Raw genomic sequence first — 19,069 nt, forward strand, 5'->3', positions numbered from 1 at the left:
AATTTGTTCCAGGAAGTTGTTTTGAGATCTTTAAATAAAAAAGTAAAACCTTGCGCGTTGCCTTTGAAATAGTCCAGAGGCTAAGCTCATTTCATTGAAACGAATTAGATATATTTCAGGTTTTATTTCCAAAGTGATCGTGTAGCAGTATGGCCTCCATATGGCAGTAGCTAAGATGTTATGCAATAAACGTGACACCGACCGAGCAGCGGTGTCTGCTGGTTACGCAAAGGGCTAGATATAGCCATTTTAGCTGAATTTAGCATGAAGTTAGCTTGTTTTGTCAGTACTGTATAGCGGTCTCATACAAGGCGAAATCGAACTCTCTTCCCCGCCGTTTAAGATAGATTTTGAACGTGATCTCCAAGCAATGGCTCTGATGACATCGGCAAGAAGACTATTTCATGTTTCGTTCCGAGAAAATTCTCTACGACAAGCAGAAGCACTCATTTCAGCAACAAACACAACGTCGTGGAACTTATCATTGGCCGGTCATAGAATGGCCTGTATTCGTGTAAGGGATTTTAGCACCAACACACAACCTCTTAGGTAAGGAATCGTGTCATCTATCATGTCCCCAAACGTACTTAACTTACTAGCTATAAAGGTATCCACGCTTAGTTAGGCTACTTGCTAGCTAGTCATATTGGCAAACTTAACTAGTTCATGTTAGGAAGAATGCTAACGTTAACACACTTGTTAGTATCGCATCAAATAAGTCAAGAACTGAAGGTCAACTTCAGTAGAAAGGTAAGGTACAACTGACTGATCATTCTGGCAGATAAGCGCCATCAAACCAGGACTTTGTTCAGGATCTCTAAACAGTTGTTGGACCAGGACATTGCTGGATTGCTTGTGGGACTAGTTACTCACTGTAGAGTATGGAACGACTGTATAAATATTGTTCAACACATCCTGGTATAGATGCTAAAGCCATTGGATTTGTGTGCAGAAACCCAAAACACCTTCAAAAACAGCCTGTACATTTGCAACTGAAGTCCTGAGAGGGTGTTACCTAGTCTATGGGAGTTCCCCATTTCCCACATACAATACAAAGTCCTTGAGCATCTGTAAAGTGTTATGTTAATCCAATGTATTCCCAATCCCCAGCATGACCACAGCTACTGTCTGTTATTGCACCCTTGTGTCTGTTCCTGTGCAGAGCTGACAATAAGGTGACGGTCCACTTCACCAATCGAGATGGAGAGAAGATCTCTGTCAAAGGCTCTCCTGGAGACTCTCTCCTAGATGTCATTATTGACCAGGACCTCGATTTTGATGGGTTCGGTGAGTTGGGTTACGTTAACGTGGTTAAGTTAATTAATATGGTTGTTTATTGTAGGTTTTGCCTGCTCTCTCACTCTATGGGATGTTTTGATCTCTCTGTCTGTCTCTCTGTGTGTTTCTCTGTCTGTCTCTCAGGTGCATGTGAGGGGACACTGGCCTGTTCTACCTGTCACCTGATCTTTGAGGAAGACGTGTATAATAAACTGGGCCCCATTACTGACGAGGAGATGGATATGCTGGACCTGGCCTACGGACTCACAGACACGTGAGACACACGCACACACACGAATTGGAGGCCCATTGATTGGACGCACAAGTGAAATAACACACACACACACACACACACACACTGCCACCAGTGTAACCAGAGTGTTATGCTGCTCAGCATTGCTTTATATTGAGATTAGGAGGTAATCATTGTGAGGAACAAGAACAGAGGGATAAACACACAGTGGCACATGTTTGCCTTGTACTGTTGCTAGCCTGATTTCCAACCAATCGGAAGGGGATTTGAGTTCTGTGTTGCTGGTTTAGGCAGAGCAAGATGAGAAGGGTCACAGCCACGACCTCACTAATCATATTAGCTGAGTGTTGACTGAACCCCTTGTGACACTGGCCCACTTCACTTCTGTTGTCCCAAACGTTACCCCCTAAACACAGATCTTGAATAAGATTACCTCCTCACTCTCCAACTTCAATTATCCAATTTTGTCTAGTGGATCCATTTTGGTTAGGTCATAGCTTTATGACATTTTTAAGTATGTTTGTCATAATCTACTTTTATTTTTTCCTCTCTCTCTCTCTGCCAGGTCCCGCCTGGGTTGCCAGATCTGCCTGACCAGGTCCCTGGAAGGGATGACAGCGAGGGTGCCTGAGAGTGTGGCAGACATCCGACAGAGTGGAGACGGGTCCTCATAATGGCCACCCCAGGCCAGAGTAATAGATGTACTGAAATTTGCCCAAATCAATGCTTTATTTCAACACTAGCATGACCAAATAATGCCTAATTCTAAGTGGTATGCTGGTATAAATGTTGATATGGAAGACATTGTATTTATAGAGATTATGTGATGTTAACATTTAAATGAGTCCCATCATCACAGTTTTACATTCACTTTATACAGGGAACAATGGGAAAGTTGGCAAATAATTCTGCAGGTTCTGGAGAATAGAAGAAAGTTTAGATTGAAGTCTCTAATCAGCTCCCCCCAGTCCTTAACAGTTGTGAAGTAGTATATACTGAACAGAAATATTAATGAAACAATCTCAAAGATTTTACTGAGTTACAGTTAATGAGGAAATCTGTCAATTGAAATAAATTAGGCCCTAATCTATGGATTTCACATGACTGGGAATACAGATATGCCTCTGTTAGTTATAGATATTTTAATAGAAATGGGCCTCAGGATCTCATCACGATGTTTCTGTGCATTCAAATTGCCATCGATAAAATGCAATTGTTTTGGTTGTCTGTAGCTTATGCCTGCCCATACCATAACCCCACTGCCACCATGGGGCACTCTGTTCACAACATTGACATCAGCAAACCGCTCGACCACACGACGCCATACACATGGTCTGCGGTTGTGAGGCCGGTTGGACATTCTGCCAAATTCTCTAAAATAACGTTGGAGGCAGCTTATGTTAGAGAGATGAACATTCTATTATCTGGCAACAGACCTTCCTCCAGTCAGCCTGCCAATTGCAAGCTCCTTCAAACTTGAGACATCTGTGACGTTGTGTGATGAAACTGCACATTGTAGAGTGACCTTTTATTGTCCCCCAGCACAAGGTGCACCTGTGTAATGATCATGCTGTTTAATCAGCTTCTTGATATGCCACACCTGTCAGGTGGATAGATTATCTTGGCAAAGGAGAAATGCTCACCAACATGGATGTAAACAAATGTACTTACACAATTTGAGAGAAATATGCTTTTTGTGCATATGGAACATTTCTGGGATCTTTTCTTTCAGTTTATGAAACGTGGGACCAATATTTTACATGTTGCATTTATATTTTTGTTCTGTGTAGATGTTCTCCAGTGAATGTAAGGGGTTATGATCACTTTCATAGTCCACTACCTCCCTGGTGAGTACTTGGAAATAACACATTCAAATAGTTTTTTGTTTGTTGTGCTATTATCAATGACCAATACACGTTACCAATTGTATTGAATTCTTTAAAATAAGTACCAAGAAGTGCAGCTTGTCACCATGTAGTTTCTTAGTAAATACCAGCTGAAACAGGATTGTAAAGTCACCCATCCAGACTTCAGAATGACACCCATTAATCTGGCCAGAGGCGAGACTGGTTAGGATGCCTTATCTTGTCACTTCTATGGCCACCCTAGTCCTTGTTTTATCAAGTTGTGTAGCCTTACTGTCTTTAGTGTTGTCCTACCACTCGTGTAATCAAATATTAATTTCATATTCCACGTGATTGTAAATAGCACTCATCTGTGTCTAGTCAGAAATGCTGTATTAAAATGGACTTTCTAATTAGTCTGTTTCTCTCTGTCTGTCCCATGTCCTGTTGTTGGCTCTGAAGAGAAACCACCCTCAAGGGAATATACCATTATCCTAACATGATGTATTGCTCAACCATAGAAAATGGATCCTCCAACATGTTCTTTAATGAGAAAATGACACACAGCAGGAAGGGGTATTACTTCAGTCCTTCATACGCTTCACTCTTAATGTATACTGAAAAAATATGAACGCAACATGTGACAATTTCAAATATGTTACAGAGTTATGAGGAAATCTGTCAATTGAAATAAATTAGGCCCTAATCTATGGATTTCACATGACTGGGAATACTGATATGCCTCTGTTGGTCACAGATACATTAAAATAAATGGGCCTCGGCATCTCATTATGGTATTTCTGTGCATTCAAATAGCTGTCGATTAAAATGCAATTGTGTTTGTCTGTAGCTTATGCCTGCCCATACCATAACCCCAATGCCACCATGGGGCACTCTGTTCACAACGTTGACATCAGCAAACCCGCTCGCCCACATGACGCCATACACATGGTCTACAGTTGTGAGGCCGGTTGGATGTTCTGCCAAATTCTCTAAAACGACGGAGGCAGCTTATGGTAGAGAAGTGAACATTCTATTCTCTTGCAACAGCTCTGGTGGACCTTCCTGCAGTCAGCATGCCAATTGCACGCTCCCTCAAACTTGAGACAAAACCACTTTTTAGAGTGGCCGTTTATTTTCCCCAACACAAGGTGCACCTGTGTAATGATCATGCTGTTTATTCAGCTTCTTGATATGCCACACCTGTCAGGTGGATGGATTATCTTGGCAAAGGTGAAATGCTCACTAACAGATGTAAACACATTTTTGAGAAATAATATTTTTGTACATATTTGAAAATGTCTGGGATCTTTTATTTCAGCTCATGAAACATGGGACCAACACTTTCCATGTTGCATTTATATTTTTGTTCAGTATAGTTACTTTGGGAAGAGTCCGTTTTCAAACAATAGAACCAGAATCTGTTGATTTCGAATGCCTGCTAATCTCTTTCCAAACAGGAAACACATACAATCTACATTGGGTTGGGAAACTGGCACCCTGTGGCCCCCCTTTTGTAGACAACAAATATATATTATTTCATTTTGGGTGGGGACTCAAGTCAGGGGCTCAATGTACTGTTGAGAGTTATAATAGTAGAATACACAACGTGCAATTTAGAAATGTGGTTGTGCACTCTTATGTCAGTCACTGACAGTCACCCTGATCTACATTTTGTAGATATTATTAGCTGGATCTATGTTGGAAGTTACTGCGCTATGCTAATTGGTTGGCAACATGGCAGAATTAATTAGATAAGTTCTTACATCAGTCATTCAGAACAGCTTGGCATAAAACTGGCATTCTGGAGTCCCCAGGGTGCACCAGCCCTGCTGATTGAGGTGACAGTGGGTGATTGGCTGAACTTGAGTTCAGTAGAGTTTGGGTGTAGTTGAGTTTAATACAAACTTCAAAAGACAGTTTCCCAGGTGCTACTGGACTGAGAGAACATTACAAAGAAAACGAAACAACGGCACCATTAGTCTTACTAGCCAAGGTGGTTTGTTTTATTTTATGATCTGATTATCTTATGCATTACACATCAAACGAGTGTAGTAGCCAGTTTAATTAAGCAGCGGCGGCATCTGCCAGCGTGTACAATCTCAATACAGCGTGTACACTTTAAACATTAAAGCATCCTATGGGCACAAATTACAAAGAGAACAACACACAATTTATGGTGTAGAAAGCTTTGAAAATGCACATAACACAATTGGCAGCAATTAGTATGAAATGAATACCTTCAAATGTAGAAAATAAGCAAACAATCATACTGCATATGCTGTAAATTTACCATACAGATTATATAATTAATGTATACTTCTCAGACACAAACACAGCGATACAAACATAGGGCTCTATTCAATCCGCATCGTGGAAGTTCAACTTCACAGCGTGATGGAATTTAAAGGCAACGTTCCTGCTTTTGTGGAGACAGCATTCACGGTAAACGCTGCATAAGGTATGTCAGCTCAATCTGAAAATTACCTTTACATTTCTATCGCAGACTCAGTAACGCTTCAGCGATACAGAGTGAATAGAGAACAACATCTCACAGACATCCTGCCACATATACAGTACAGATTGAAATACAGAGTTTGAGAAATATTTTGAGGAAACACCACAGCTGTAAGCTTGAAGCACTTTGCTTTGTCATTATCAATATTGCTTCATTGGCAGTCAAGATCGTCTTTTTTATTTACAAAATACTGTCAATGCAAAATCACAGCCTCGCATACATTTTAAATATGACACGGTTTAGTAAGGAATTTTTGTTTACAAGTAAACATTTTAGTAATCTTATACTGATCATAGGCAGTTCACTGCAAGGGTCCCTGTGAATAATCTCACATGTAATCCAATCAAATAGCCTGATCCCTAAAGTACATTTGTTCACTTCTGCGATCTAAAACGACACATTACATAATCTGAAACTCCTCTTCCCTCCCTACTCCTAATACGTACATGATACATTAGTAGAATCTATAATAATATAGAAGAGTCTTATTACCAATCGATTCTGAAAAGAAAAGTGCATTGTAAATATAGGAATGTTTGTCCACAATAAGCAGAAGGTTGTTATATCTGTGATTCTCTTAAGCGCTATGTTTTGATTCTGTTCTGGTCCTAAATGACTCTACCTGTACATTCACAGCTGTATGTAGAAGCATTTAGTGTGACTGTTCACAACCAGTGATGGTCTCACACGTAGGACTCTTCAGCAAAGAGCAGTTGGTCAAAGTCCGGCTCCAGCATGGGATCACTACACCTCCTGAGCCGCTCCCTCTGCCCCTGAATCAGGGCTAGCGCCACCTGCTGACCACTATTGGGATTGCTGTGCGTATGAGACGAGAAATAGTCCCTCACGGCCTTGGTGGCAGAGGGAGACAGGCAAAACTTCGGAGCCCCGTTTTGGTCCGTGCAGGACACCTTCAACCCCAGGTCTTGGGACCCGTCCACTGACTTTGACCTCTGACCCAGTTTGGCCTCTCTGTGAAGCCTCTCCGGGTGTGAGGCCTTATCCAGAACCAGGGCTTCGCCTAGATGTGCTGCCCCAGGCTCGGAGCTCCGGCGCTGGGAACACCTGCCCCCGGAGAGACCCTCCATGCCTGGGGCTAGGGAGTGGGACTTCTGCCTGGCTAGGGACAAGCTGGGTCCACCCTGCCCAAAGAACACATGTTGGGGAGGGGTACGGCTGCCCTGGTTTGTGACGTCATATCCTGTGTTGCTCGCTGCGCAGGCCTGGCTGTGTATCTCTCTCAGCTCTTTGACAGTGAGGGGTCTGTCTGTGGGCTGGGAGCAGGGAGAGCGGCAGGAGTGGAAATGCTCCTGGGACCTCTGGCGCGATGGTGGGCTCACCGAGCCTTGACTGGATCTTCGGTCCTTGGTCACCCTGCCGCGATTCTGCAACCCTCCTGCCTTTGGGGGGCAGCTGGCCAGGCTGGACTTGGGGGGGTCCTCAAATGACTGTTTCAGCCCTCCTTTATCCTGACATGACTTGCTAGTGGGGAGAGTCTTGTTAGTGGGACCCACCTACAGAGAGAGAAAGAGAGAACTGATGAGTCTGTGTATGAAAGAGAGAGACATTCCATGAATGAACAGTACTAATAAACAACCACATGTAATGGAACTCACCACACCCCCCTCATCCTCCTGCTGCGACAGCGACAGTCTGCGGCCTCTCTTCAACCAGGTGTTGGGATGGAGCCCCCTGCAGCCCTTCAGCGTACCCCAGGAAGGGATCTCCTTCGGCGGGGAGATATTGGGACTGAGCCCCTGGCCTGGAGCCGGGGTGGGGATGGGTAGACTACGGGTTGAAGTAGGGGAAGGTATGGGGGTTAGAGGGACAGGAGGACCAGGGGAGGGAGTCAATCTTGCGGCGTTGGGTCCCACCCTGGGTTGCCAGAATGGAGCAGACTGGATGCTGGAGTGGGAGAGGAGGCTGTCCAGGGAGTCCACTGAGGAGCGTGTGGGGGTGGGGGAGGTGGGCGGCGAAGAGAGACTGGAGTAGCTCGCGTTCCGGCGTGGCGTCTGTGCACCTTGTGACCCCGAACCCTCACACACACCCTTACTGCCATTCCACTCCCCTGTGTGTGTGGGTCCGTGTGTCTGTGTCTGTCCATCCTTCTGTAAATTGTGAAACATCTCCCCACCTCCAGCCAGGTCATCGATGCTACCCAGCCTGTCTGTGTTCCCTGCCAGTTGCGCCACAAAGCTGGCCACAGAGTACCCTATGGCCGGCTCTGAGCACCTCCTCCCCCCCCTCCGAGGAGCTGGGGGGCTGGGACAGGAGGAGGGGGGCACAGCTGGGCTGAGTTTCCTGGTCCTGCCTCCGGCTGGGGTTGAGGGTTGGAGGAGGTTGCCAGATCCAGGTTGTGTGATCGTATCACGGTGGTGGTGGTTGCCAGATTTGGGGTCTGTGGTGTCGGGGTCTGTGTCCAGGTCGGGCTGCTCCTGGTCGCAGTCACTCAGGGTGAGGACCGAGTCCAGGCTGCCCTGCAGGGGCTTGGCTCTCCAGCGCCGCCGTGAGGTGTGGAGGCATGGAGACTCACTGCTGTCATCATTCAGCATGTTCTCCAGGCTGTCATAAGACGAGTCGGTCAGGTGGAAGGAAGACACGTCTGTGGAGAGAATGAGAAAGAGAGAGATAGAGGTGGACAGACAGGAAGAGGAGAAAATTAGATGGTGTGTGCTTTTGAGCAGGGGAATCTTTGCATAAGCAGAGATGTTAGTGTGTGTGTGTGTGTGTGTGTGTGTGTGTGTGTGTGTGTGTGTGTGTGTGTGTGTGTGTGTGTGTGTGTGTGTGTGTGTGTGTGTGTGTGTGTGTGTGTGAGATACCCGATTCGGCACGTTTCCGGGGTAGACCTCCAAACACAGAGGTGACATCCTCTCCGAGGACCTCCTGGCAGTGTTCTATCATATACCTCACCAGGTCACACACCTGGGGACAGGACAGGGGACAGGTCTTTAACCTGGAGGAACTACTACAGATACTGAGCTCTATGTATCTTTTTATTAGGCATTGAGTTAAACCAACAACTAGCATTTAAGACACATCGTGTTTTTCTCATGAGAAATCAGTCTCCAAGATAGAGAAGTGGGTCTATTCTTAGGAAAAAGGGCTTCACAGCTTTCTAACTGCATGAAACAGGAACGCAGGAGTGACGTGAGTGATGGGAATTTACCAGATAACCTTCTCAGAGAAAGAACAATCTATTCCGAGTGGGTTGGACATTCCGTTGATATGGTGATGAACTGACACAAATGCAGCACCAAAATGGCTCTGATGGTTACATTGATGTCGCTCTGTCTGTATTTTCAGTCTCGGCACGTGAGATAAGCTTCTAGGGGCTATTGAACTGGCTATGGAACACATGAACTTACTTGTAACCTAAGACTTTGTTGCATAAATACATTTTTGCTATGTTAGCAGAGCCGTCAGACAAATCTGTTAGCCATAGAATTAGAATTAACTGCTACACTATTAGAGAAAAAACAACACCCATTGTGAGGGAAGGAGTTGTGTGTGTGTGTGTGTGTGTGTGTGTGTGTGTGTGTGTGTGTGTGTGTGTGTGTGTGTGTGTGTGTGTGTGTGTGTGTGTGTGTGTGTGCACCGCAAGACGAGTGTGAGAACAGTGCTGACCCTGCAGGCTGAAGGAAAAGCGTTGCATATTTCCTAGCGAGCCCATTATGTTTCCAGCTACCTTCTCATTACTGTTGAGTTCCCAGCTACATGTTAACTGTTACTCTACTGTGGTTTTCCAGTGTTTGAGTGACCATTCACTAGGTTACAGGATAAAGGCTTAAGTGGAGCCTAGCCTAGATAAAGGTTAGAGGTCAAGGGAAAGTGCTTATGTGGATTACCCCTCCAGTCGTCCCCTCACCTTCTTGGCGCCCTCCCCCTCCGCCTCGGGGCTGCTGGGGCCCGGAGCCCAGAGCATGCTGGGAGCAATGCACACAGACAGGTTGAAGGCATTCATCTGGTTGTCATGGGCGTTTTCCTGGATACCGTGCAGCACGGCGACCACGTGGCGTAGCAACAGGGCGTTCTCTTTGGGCAGTAGACCAATCAGCCTGCAGTGAAGTAGGGTCACAGATGGGTCAAAGGTTATTATTGGTTATCAAAATGTGTATTATTTACAGTATGAACAGGGTCTGGAGTTTTCCCTGACAGGAAAAACTCCAGACGCTGGTTTGTTTATTTATTTGTTTATTTGGATCCTTATTAGCTTTTGTAGAAGCAGCAGCAACTCTTCCTGGGACTACAACACATGACAAAAAACACAACACATGACTCGTAACAAAACACTGATAGACAAGGACAGTCACACACATTTAAAACACAACACAATACAAATAATACAACTTGATTAGATTTGTGTAGGTACAAGCTGCCCCTAATGACTGATACGTGGTCAGATGTTTCTCATTAGCCTGATGGTTATGATTAGGAGTCAAGTAACGTGGTAATCTGATCCTAGATCTGTCTTAAAGGGCTACCTCTGAACATGGACTCTGCTTTCCAGCACAGAAATGAATGATAACATAACAGTTCACACACTCTCTCTTTCTCTCTTTCTCTCTTTCTCTCTTTCACTCACTCACTCACTCACTCACTCACTCACTCACTCACTCACTCACTCACTCACTCACTCACTCACTCACTCACTCACTCACTCACGCGGCTCCCTTGTGACTGGGTGGAACGAATCGATAACAAATAGTTGAATGCCCAGGAGGAATATTCAGTTTGCCCAATATTTTCCTACTTTAAAGTGTTCTACAGTCATGCTGAGGCTGTCCCTAACCCTGTGCTCTGCCTGTTTAGAGGAGCTAGCTGAAAAGCTCTGTGAACCATTGAGACAAAACTCTCTATGATTAGAACACTGAGCTGAGGGAAGCAGTGGATCCTGGCACTCTTAAAACCCTATAGAGGAGTTTCCCTTTCATAACTAAATCACCTCGTTCATTACTCAGCCTATTACTGGGCGAGTAGGCTACTGCTGATACAGGTGAGGATGGAAAGTGTCTGTCTACCTCGTTATATCCTGTGCCTGCTCCTCCTCCTCTGCCTCCTCCGATTCTGCTTCCTCCATCACATCCATCCACTGTTCATAGAGGTCGGAACACAGCAGACTGCCCGGAATGTTCCTCAGGAAGTCCTGAATGTCGAGACAGAGACCAGAGTCACTAGACTGACACAATTTATAGTGGAAAAAATATACAACAGTAAAATGTCATTGAAGTTCATTTTGAGGTGAAGTTTTAGATGTAACTGTTAACGTCTTCAGACTCACTCAGTGGATCTCAACCAGATTATGAGCTACAGATTCAATTGGACAACCTTATCTCTGTTTAGCTATAGTTTTTGGCACAGCCTGTGCTGCATTGCAACGGGCTCGTATGTGTCACCCATAGAGATATGAGTCGATAATTGGATTGACAACAACAACACACCACAAGGGCACAGGTGTAATGTAACACTTGGCAAGCAAGGACAATGTCCTTCCCTGACATTAGTCATTCACAAGGCTCAAAGGTCGACTTTGGGCACGAAAAACAGTCCAACTCCGCCTCTTTCTCAATTTTCAAACAGAAAATGGAGTGTGCCGTTGGTGGTCCATCGACGTGTCATTCTGGTCATGCTCGCCATGACTGACGTAGCTCGTTCGTTAGCTAAATGGAGCCGCTGTAGCTAGCCAGTAACTCCCCCTGTATGTGTTGATGTCATTTCACAGGTCGGAAGCTCTAGAGATCGGTAAGAAATTGCACTTCTGCAGCCATTTTAAAGCATTAAATGACCTGGTTTGATGGTGCATTGATCAGTTATATAGTTTAAGGTGGTTATTTGAGTGTTTTTTTGCCCCAACCTCAATACTACAGCATCAATCTGACAGCCGCATGTTTCTTTACAGCTTCATCTGCCACGGTCCTACAAGGTGACCAGGTCTACTAAGCACAAAGGTTAAACCTGTTTTTCCTCAGGTGATGAAAGTACATTTGGTTCCACTTCACTTGAACCCTCCGCCTGCCATAAGGCCTACATAACACATCACAACATTGGTATAATTGATGTAATTCTGCCACAGACTTCAGAGTTGTCTAGCGTGTTTTAGAGAGTGGACCTTAAACACAGCAGCGATGATGAAGACGTGCTCCCGTGACAGCGGGACATCCTGAGCCCCAGAGTCCAGTCTGTCCCTGAGTTCACGACACGCCCTCGCCCCCGCTGACCGTCGGAATATCCCCCGCGTGAACGGACCCTCGTTGTACAGAAACACCAGCATGTCCTAGTGACAGAGAGAGAGACAGAGAGAGTGACAGAGAGAGAGACAGAGAGAGTGACAGAGACAGAGAGAGAGAGAGAGAGAGACAGAGAGAGTGACAGAGAGAGAGACAGAGAGAATGACAGAGAGAGTGACAGAGACAGAGAGAGTGACAGAGACAGAGACAGAGAGACAGAGAGACAGAGAGTGACAGAGAGACAGAGAGAGAGACAGAGACAGAGAGAGAGAGAGACAGAGAGAGAGACAGAGAGAGTGACAGAGAGAGAGACAGAGAGAGAGACAGAGAGAGTGACAGAGACAGAGACAGAGAGAGAGAGAGAGACAGAGAGCGTGACAGAGAGAGAGACAGAGAGAGTGACAAAGAGAGAGACAGAGAGAGTGACAGAGACAGAGAGAGAGAGAGAGTGACAGAGAGAGAGAGAGAGAGAGAGAGAGAGAGAGAGAGAGAGAGAGTGACAGAGAGAGACAGAGAGAGTGACAGAGAGAGAGACAGAGAGAGTGACAGAGAGAGTGACAGAGAGAGTGACAGAGACAGAGAGAGAGAGACAGAGAGAGAGACAGAGAGAGTGACAGAGAGAGAGACAGAGAGAGTGACAGAGAGAGAGACAGAGAGAGAGACAGAGAGAGTGACAGGGAGAGTGACAGAGAGAGAGAGAGAGAGAGAGAGAGAGACAGAGAGAGACAGAGAGAGAGACAGAGAGAGTGACAGAGAGAGAGACAGAGAGACAGAGAGAGACAGAGAGAGTGACAGAGAGAGAGACAGAGAGACAGAGAGAGAGACAGAGAGAGTGACAGAGAGAGAGAGAGAGAGAGAGAGAGAGAGAGAGAGAGAGAGAGAGAGACAGAGAGAGAGACAGAGAGAGAGAGAGAGAGACAGAGAGAGAGACAGAGAGAGAGACAGAGAGAGTGTCAGAGAGAGAGACAGAGGTTGCAGATGAGATTGATACATTTTCAACCGACTTCCTCAAATCACTGTGATGATGTCATTCTGAAGTCACTGTGACATCATCGCCTCACTCACCATGACGGGCTTGGGCAGGGAGTTGTCCCAACAGATGGTGCTCAGCGATTGGCCAAACAGGTAGCCGGGGGCAGGGGAGGAGAGGTTTGTAGAGGAACTGTGGAGGTTAGGATTGGAGCCTTTCCAGAAAGCCCAGTTGATGAGAGAACGCCTTCGCTTGAAGGGCTTCTGAGCTGGGTCTACTGGAGAGAGATGTCAGGTCAGACAGGACGTGGTCACAACAGAGAGATCAAATCATTTGCAGTGCGACACAGGAGAGAGGAAAGAAAGGGAATCAATAGAGTAACAAGAGAAAGCGTGACAGCAAAAACGAGCCAATCTTGGACCATCAGTAACAGACCAGTAATAGACCATTAATAAACCTTTTATAGACTAGTATTAGTACATTAAGCACCTCCTCAGTCCTCACCAATCACATGCGTTGTTGTTGTTGAGCTGCATCGGGTCTTTAGGATGAACTGGCACTGTTTGTCCACCTGTACCTGGTCGCGGTGCATCGCCCTCTGTCTGTCTGGAGGTGGAACTGTGTCCCTGCGGCCCGGATGGGCCAGGGGCTCCCGCATATGACTCATCTGGATACTGAAAGGGAACTCATGACCTGGGAGAGGGTTAGGGCATAAAGGTCAGAGGTCAGGGGTTCCAGTAGGATTTAGTTCCAGGCTAGTTCCAGGCAAGACCTTAGTTAGAATCTCACCAATGAGAGGGTAAGGGGCGTTGTCCCTCTTGGAGCTTACCCACAGCTGGTAGTCCTTCACACAGCTCTATGGAACACAGACAAAGATATTCTAAGAACCAAGATAAAAACACTAAAAAAACTACATTAGTCAAGATAACAACAACACAAGACACAAAAAAAACAGTATCTCTCTATACACACCGTGACACCAAACTGTTGAAGAGCGAGTCGGACAACCTCATTGGCTGAATCAGAGTTACTGACACCCAAGGTCTTACTGACGACCTGAGCACAACTCCCGATGCCTTTCCCAAACACCTTCAGTGGAATGGTTTTAGGATCATCCTTTTCCTTCTCCTCTTTTAATCGACTAGAAAAACAGGAAAGTTAGGATCCAGCCCACAGGGAGAACACATACTGGACACGCGTCAACATACGTTTACAGTAGAAGAAACCATGAAGGCTTGTCTGTTGCTCACCTTTTGAACATGGAGAGCCATCTCTCCTTCTGGACCTCAGAGCTGGTAAAGATAAACCATGAAGCCTTGTCTGTTGCTCACCTTTTGAACATGGAGAGCCATCTCTCCTTCTGGACCTCAGAGCTGGTAAAGATAAACCATGAAGCCTTGTCTGTTGCTCACCTTTTGAACATGGAGAGCCATCTCTCCTTCTGGACCTCAGAGCTGGTAAAGATAAACCATGAAGCCTTGTCTGTTGCTCACCTTTTGAACATGGAGAGCCATCTCTCCTTCTGGACCTCAGAGCTGGTAAAGATAAACCATGAAGGCTTGTCTGTTGCTCACCTTTTGAACATGGAGAGCCATCTCTCCTTCTGGACCTCAGAGCTGGTAAAGATAAACCATGAAGGCTTGTCTGTTGCTCACCTTTTGAGCATGGAGAGCCATCTCTCCTTCTGGACCTCAGAGCTGGTAAAGATAAACCATGAAGGCTTGTCTGTTGCTCACCTTTTGAGCATGGAGAGCCATCTCTCCTTCTGGACCTCAGAGCTGGTAAAGATAAACCATGAAGCCTTGTCTGTTGCTCACCTTTTGAACATGGAGAGCCATCTCTCCTTCTGGACCTCAGAGCTGGTAAAGATAAACCATGAAGCCTTGTCTGTTGCTCACCTTTTGAACATGGAGAGCCATCTCTCCTTCTGGACCTCAGAGCTGGTAAAGATAAACCATGAAGGCTTGTCTGTTGCTCACCTTTTGAGCATGGAGAGCCATCTCTCCTTCTGGACCTCAGAGCTGGTAAAGATAAACCATGAAGGCTTGTCTGTTGCTCACCTTTTGAACATGGAGAGCCATCTCTCCTTCTGGACCTCAGAGCTGGTAAAGATAAACCATGAAGCCTTGTCTGTTGCTCACCTTTTGAGCATGGAGAGCCATCTCTCCTTCTGGACCTCAGAGCTGGTAAAGATAAACCATGAAGGCTTGTCTGTTGCTCACCTTTTGAGCATGGAGAGCCATCTCTCCTTCTGGACCTCAGAGCTGGTAAAGATAAACCATGAAGGCTTGTCTGTTGCTCACCTTTTGAACATGGAGAGCCATCTCTCCTTCTGGACCTCAGAGCTGGTAAAGATAAACCATGAAGGCTTGTCTGTTGCTCACCTTTTGAACATGGAGAGCCATCTCTCCTTCTGGACCTCAGAGCTGGTAAAGATAAACCATGAAGGCTTGTCTGTTGCTCACCTTTTGAGCATGGAGAGCCATCTCTCCTTCTGGACCTCAGAGCTGGTAAAGATAAACCATGAAGCCTTGTCTGTTGCTCACCTTTTGAGCATGGAGAGCCATCTCTCCTTCTGGACCTCAGAGCTGGTAAAGATAAACCATGAAGCCTTGTCTGTTGCTCACCTTTTGAACATGGAGAGCCATCTCTCCTTCTGGACCTCAGAGCTGGTAAAGATAAACCATGAAGCCTTGTCTGTTGCTCACCTTTTGAACATGGAGAGCCATCTCTCCTTCTGGACCTCAGAGCTGATAAAGATAAACCATGAAGGCTTGTCTGTTGCTCACCTTTTGAGCATGGAGAGCCATCTCTCCTTCTGGACCTCAGAGCTGGTAAAGATAAACCATGAAGCCTTGTCTGTTGCTCACCTTTTGAACATGGAGAGCCATCTCTCCTTCTGGACCTCAGAGCTGGTAAAGATAAACCATGAAGGCTTGTCTGTTGCTCACCTTTTGAACATGGAGAGCCATCTCTCCTTCTGGACCTCAGAGCTGGTAAAGATAAACCATGAAGGCTTGTCTGTTGCTCACCTTTTGAACATGGAGAGCCATCTCTCCTTCTGGACCTCAGAGCTGGTAAAGATAAACCATAAATGTCAAAACAACAACACGAGCAACCCAAACATGTCAAATAAGAACCTAAACACTTTCTACATCAACTTATAGAACCACCTGTAAAAATGTACCAGGTTGAAATATATACAACCTATAACGGTCATAATGTTTATCGGAGGAGGCTGGTGGGAGGAGCTACAGGAGGACAGACTCATTGTAATGGCTGGAATGGAGTAAATGGAACGGTATCAAACATGTCAAGCATATGGAAACCACATGCTTGACTCAGTTCCATTAATTACATTACAATGAGCCCATCCTCCAATAGCTCCTCCCACCAGCCTCCCTGCTGTGTATATATAAGCAATGCTTCACTGCTCAGAAATACGCAGTGCAGAGTGCAGACCCAGAATGTCTGTTGTGTACCTGAAGGTGACCACACAGTTGCAGGTGGGCCAGCCCATGACGAAGCTCCTCTCTGGGTTGGTGCTGCCCTCACATACGTCCTCCATACACTGGGCTGTCCACATCTCACCCACACACACCTGGGCCTTCAGCTTGAAGTGTGTGGGAGACCTGAGGATGACAAACAACAGATGTCAGAGACACACACACACACACACTCATTTTCATTCACTGCCCTTCTGTCATCCTCCTCATCTTTCTCTCTCTTTACCCCCTCTATCTCCCACCTTCCTCCTCCCTCTCTCGCTCTTACTTGGACTTGGCGATGATGAAGATGTCGGTGAAGAGGAAGAGGTCTCTGTCCTGAGTCTGCAGCCCTGTCTTCAGCGTGACGTGGTCGTGCAGGAGGAACACCCTATTAGGACACAGGAACGACTGGACCAATGGGCACGTCTCTGGACACACAGGAACCAGGAAGCTCTCTCTGGGGAGAAAATATCAGGTATACATCCAATCTAAATCTGGGTAGAAAATATACATCCAATCTAAATCTGGGTAGAAAATATACATATACATCCAATCTAAACACAGTTTTCCAAAATAAATAAATATATTATTTCGTAACCAAATTATACAACCGAAACAATGTTAAAAAAAGGTCAAAAATGTATGCAGGAACTTTAGTTCAGGGAATCAACATTATGGGGTATGTGGTTGAACTGTTGGATTAAATGGAATGTGACCCTGCTGTGAAAGGGGTCAGTTAGGTTAGTAGTCACCAGGGCGGATGAACACACCTCCAGTATGTCTTTAATATGGTTATTCACTGCCCTGGACAGAGGGTCAAAGCCAGGGATATTAATAGATCCCAGATCCTGATTGGGATGGATTAGCTATCTGAGAGGATTAGCGATGCCTGAGAGGAGAACCACTCTAGGACTAGGAGCTTGGTGTGTGTGTGTGTGTGTGTGTGTGTGTGTGTGTGTGTGTGTGTGTGTGTGTGTGTGTGTGTGTGTGTGTGTGTGTGTGTGTGTGTGTGTGTGTGTGTGTGTGTGTGTGTGTGTGTGTGTGTGTGTGTATAACAACAACTGGAGATCAATGTGAACCATTCATTTCACAACTGCCTTGACATATAGCATGTGAACACACACACAAACAGATGGAAAAACTCTATTCCTCTCTTAGTAATGAAGTCGTTCCACTCCTTCCTGTTAAGCGTATGTAGTGTGGTGCAGATTATGAGATCACCCCTCAGAGTATTTGGAAGACGTAGGTGCAACTCTCACTCAATTAAAAACTTGGTCCAGCTCCTTCCACTCCTCTCAATCACAGCTCAGAGTCCCAGGGGTCGTCTAAGCAGTAATGACCCTGTCACACATCCAGGCTGGGAGGAGGATGTCTGGTCTGTCTCGCTGTTTGGGTCAGTCCCTTCAGACAGCTAACTCAGACTGATAACACACTCTTAGAAAAAAAGGCTGTTATCTAGAACCTAAAAGACTGTACCCATTGGAGAACCCTTTGAAGAACCCTTTTTGGTTCCAGGTGAAACCCTTTCTACAGAGGGTTCTCCTATGGGGAGAGCCTAAGAAACTGTTTTTATTTTTTTAAAGAGTGCACTGCTGTCTCCTTCATTTTGACCAGGGTACTCACGTACACACACACTTACAAAAACACACATGCACACACATAGACACTCACTCGCACGCACACACAAACTCACACAGACTGTCTCCTCATGTTCAGCCAGTGTGACCCTTGACCTCTCTAATCTATGATTATCACAACCCATGGCCACTTCTCTAGCCAAGAGAGAACCATAGAAATAGAATGGAAACTGTTGACTTAGAGCTCTACCTTGAGAGCTGAATCCTAACTGGAAAACCCACTTAACTCAAGCTCCGAGTGTGATATTGATGGGAGATTTGCAGGAAACGTTGAGTTGTGTCATTTTTGTTGAGCTATGATTTGACCTTTACACCTAGTTTATGTGAAATGTCCCTGGTCCCACAACATACCTGGAGAAAGTTCTGGATCTGGTCAGGGCTTTGTTGATGACCAAAGAGGGAGCGGACTGTCGACGATGGCTCAGAGACTTCATCCTCTGTGGAGGAGAGAGAGAGGGGTATGATAGGGGTGGAGATGGAGGGAAACAGAGAGAGAGAGGAGAGAGAGAGAGAGAGGTATGATAGGGGTGGAGATGGAGGGAAACATAGAGAGAGAGGAGAGAGAGGGGTATGATAGGGGTGGAGATGGAGGGAAACAGAGAGAGAGAGAGGAGAGAGAGAGAGAGAGGTATGATAGGGTGGAGATGGAGGGGAACAGAGAGAGAGAGAGGAGAGAGAGAGAGAGGTATGATAGGGGTGGAGATGGAGGGGAACAGAGAGAGAGAGAGGAGAGAGACAGAGAGGTATGATAGGGGTGGAGATGGAGTGAAACAGAGAGAGAGATAGGAGAGAGACAGAGGGGTATGATAGGGGTGGAGATGAAGGGAAACAGAGAGAGAGAGAGGAGAGAGAGAGAG

The 19,069-nt window shown here is 45.9% G+C and overlaps 2 protein-coding genes across 24 annotated transcripts in view; one reads left to right on the top strand and one right to left on the bottom strand.

The window, feature by feature from the left end:
• On the top strand, nt 1-3,791 carry LOC118379081 (adrenodoxin-like). The gene is made up of 4 exons (XM_035766091.2): nt 1-549; nt 1,163-1,287; nt 1,423-1,552; nt 2,097-3,791. The coding sequence occupies exons 1-4, from the start codon at nt 371-373 to the stop codon at nt 2,203-2,205; spliced, it is 543 nt and encodes a 180-aa protein (XP_035621984.1). The 5' UTR covers nt 1-370; the 3' UTR covers nt 2,206-3,791.
• Nucleotides 3,792-5,353: 1,562 nt separating this feature from the next.
• LOC118379085 (rho GTPase-activating protein 20-like) overlaps nt 5,354-19,069 on the bottom strand; it is a 24,460-nt gene continuing 10,744 nt past the window's right edge. Inside the window, exons 2-15 of one of the 23 annotated variants that reach the window (XM_052499680.1) lie at nt 18,564-18,649; nt 16,862-17,032; nt 16,570-16,719; nt 14,338-14,379; nt 14,060-14,228; nt 13,877-13,943; nt 13,592-13,780; nt 13,183-13,364; nt 12,000-12,164; nt 10,912-11,036; nt 9,759-9,948; nt 8,713-8,815; nt 7,510-8,495; nt 5,354-7,407 (exon numbers count right to left, since the gene is read on the bottom strand). In XM_052499680.1, coding sequence (XP_052355640.1) covers nt 6,577-7,407; nt 7,510-8,495; nt 8,713-8,815; nt 9,759-9,948; nt 10,912-11,036; nt 12,000-12,164; nt 13,183-13,364; nt 13,592-13,780; nt 13,877-13,943; nt 14,060-14,228; nt 14,338-14,379; nt 16,570-16,719; nt 16,862-17,032; nt 18,564-18,649 — 3,456 coding nt within the window. In that variant the 3' untranslated portion in view covers nt 5,354-6,576. Of the gene's footprint in view, nt 7,408-7,509; nt 8,496-8,712; nt 8,816-9,758; nt 9,949-10,911; nt 11,037-11,999; nt 12,165-13,182; nt 13,365-13,591; nt 13,781-13,876; nt 13,944-14,059; nt 14,229-14,337; nt 14,380-14,418; nt 14,461-14,499; nt 14,542-14,580; nt 14,623-14,661; nt 14,704-14,742; nt 14,785-14,823; nt 14,866-14,904; nt 14,947-14,985; nt 15,028-15,066; nt 15,109-15,147; nt 15,190-15,228; nt 15,271-15,309; nt 15,352-15,390; nt 15,433-15,471; nt 15,514-15,552; nt 15,595-15,633; nt 15,676-15,714; nt 15,757-15,795; nt 15,838-15,876; nt 15,919-15,957; nt 16,000-16,038; nt 16,081-16,119; nt 16,162-16,569; nt 16,720-16,861; nt 17,033-18,563; nt 18,650-19,069 lie in introns of all 23 variants that reach the window. The other 22 variants (XM_052499683.1, XM_052499685.1, XM_052499686.1 and 19 more) reach the window with 22 other exon arrangements.

The sequence above is a fragment of the Oncorhynchus keta genome, chromosome 37, assembly GCF_023373465.1.
Source record: "Oncorhynchus keta strain PuntledgeMale-10-30-2019 chromosome 37, Oket_V2, whole genome shotgun sequence".
Taxonomy (NCBI): Eukaryota; Metazoa; Chordata; class Actinopteri; order Salmoniformes; family Salmonidae; genus Oncorhynchus; species Oncorhynchus keta.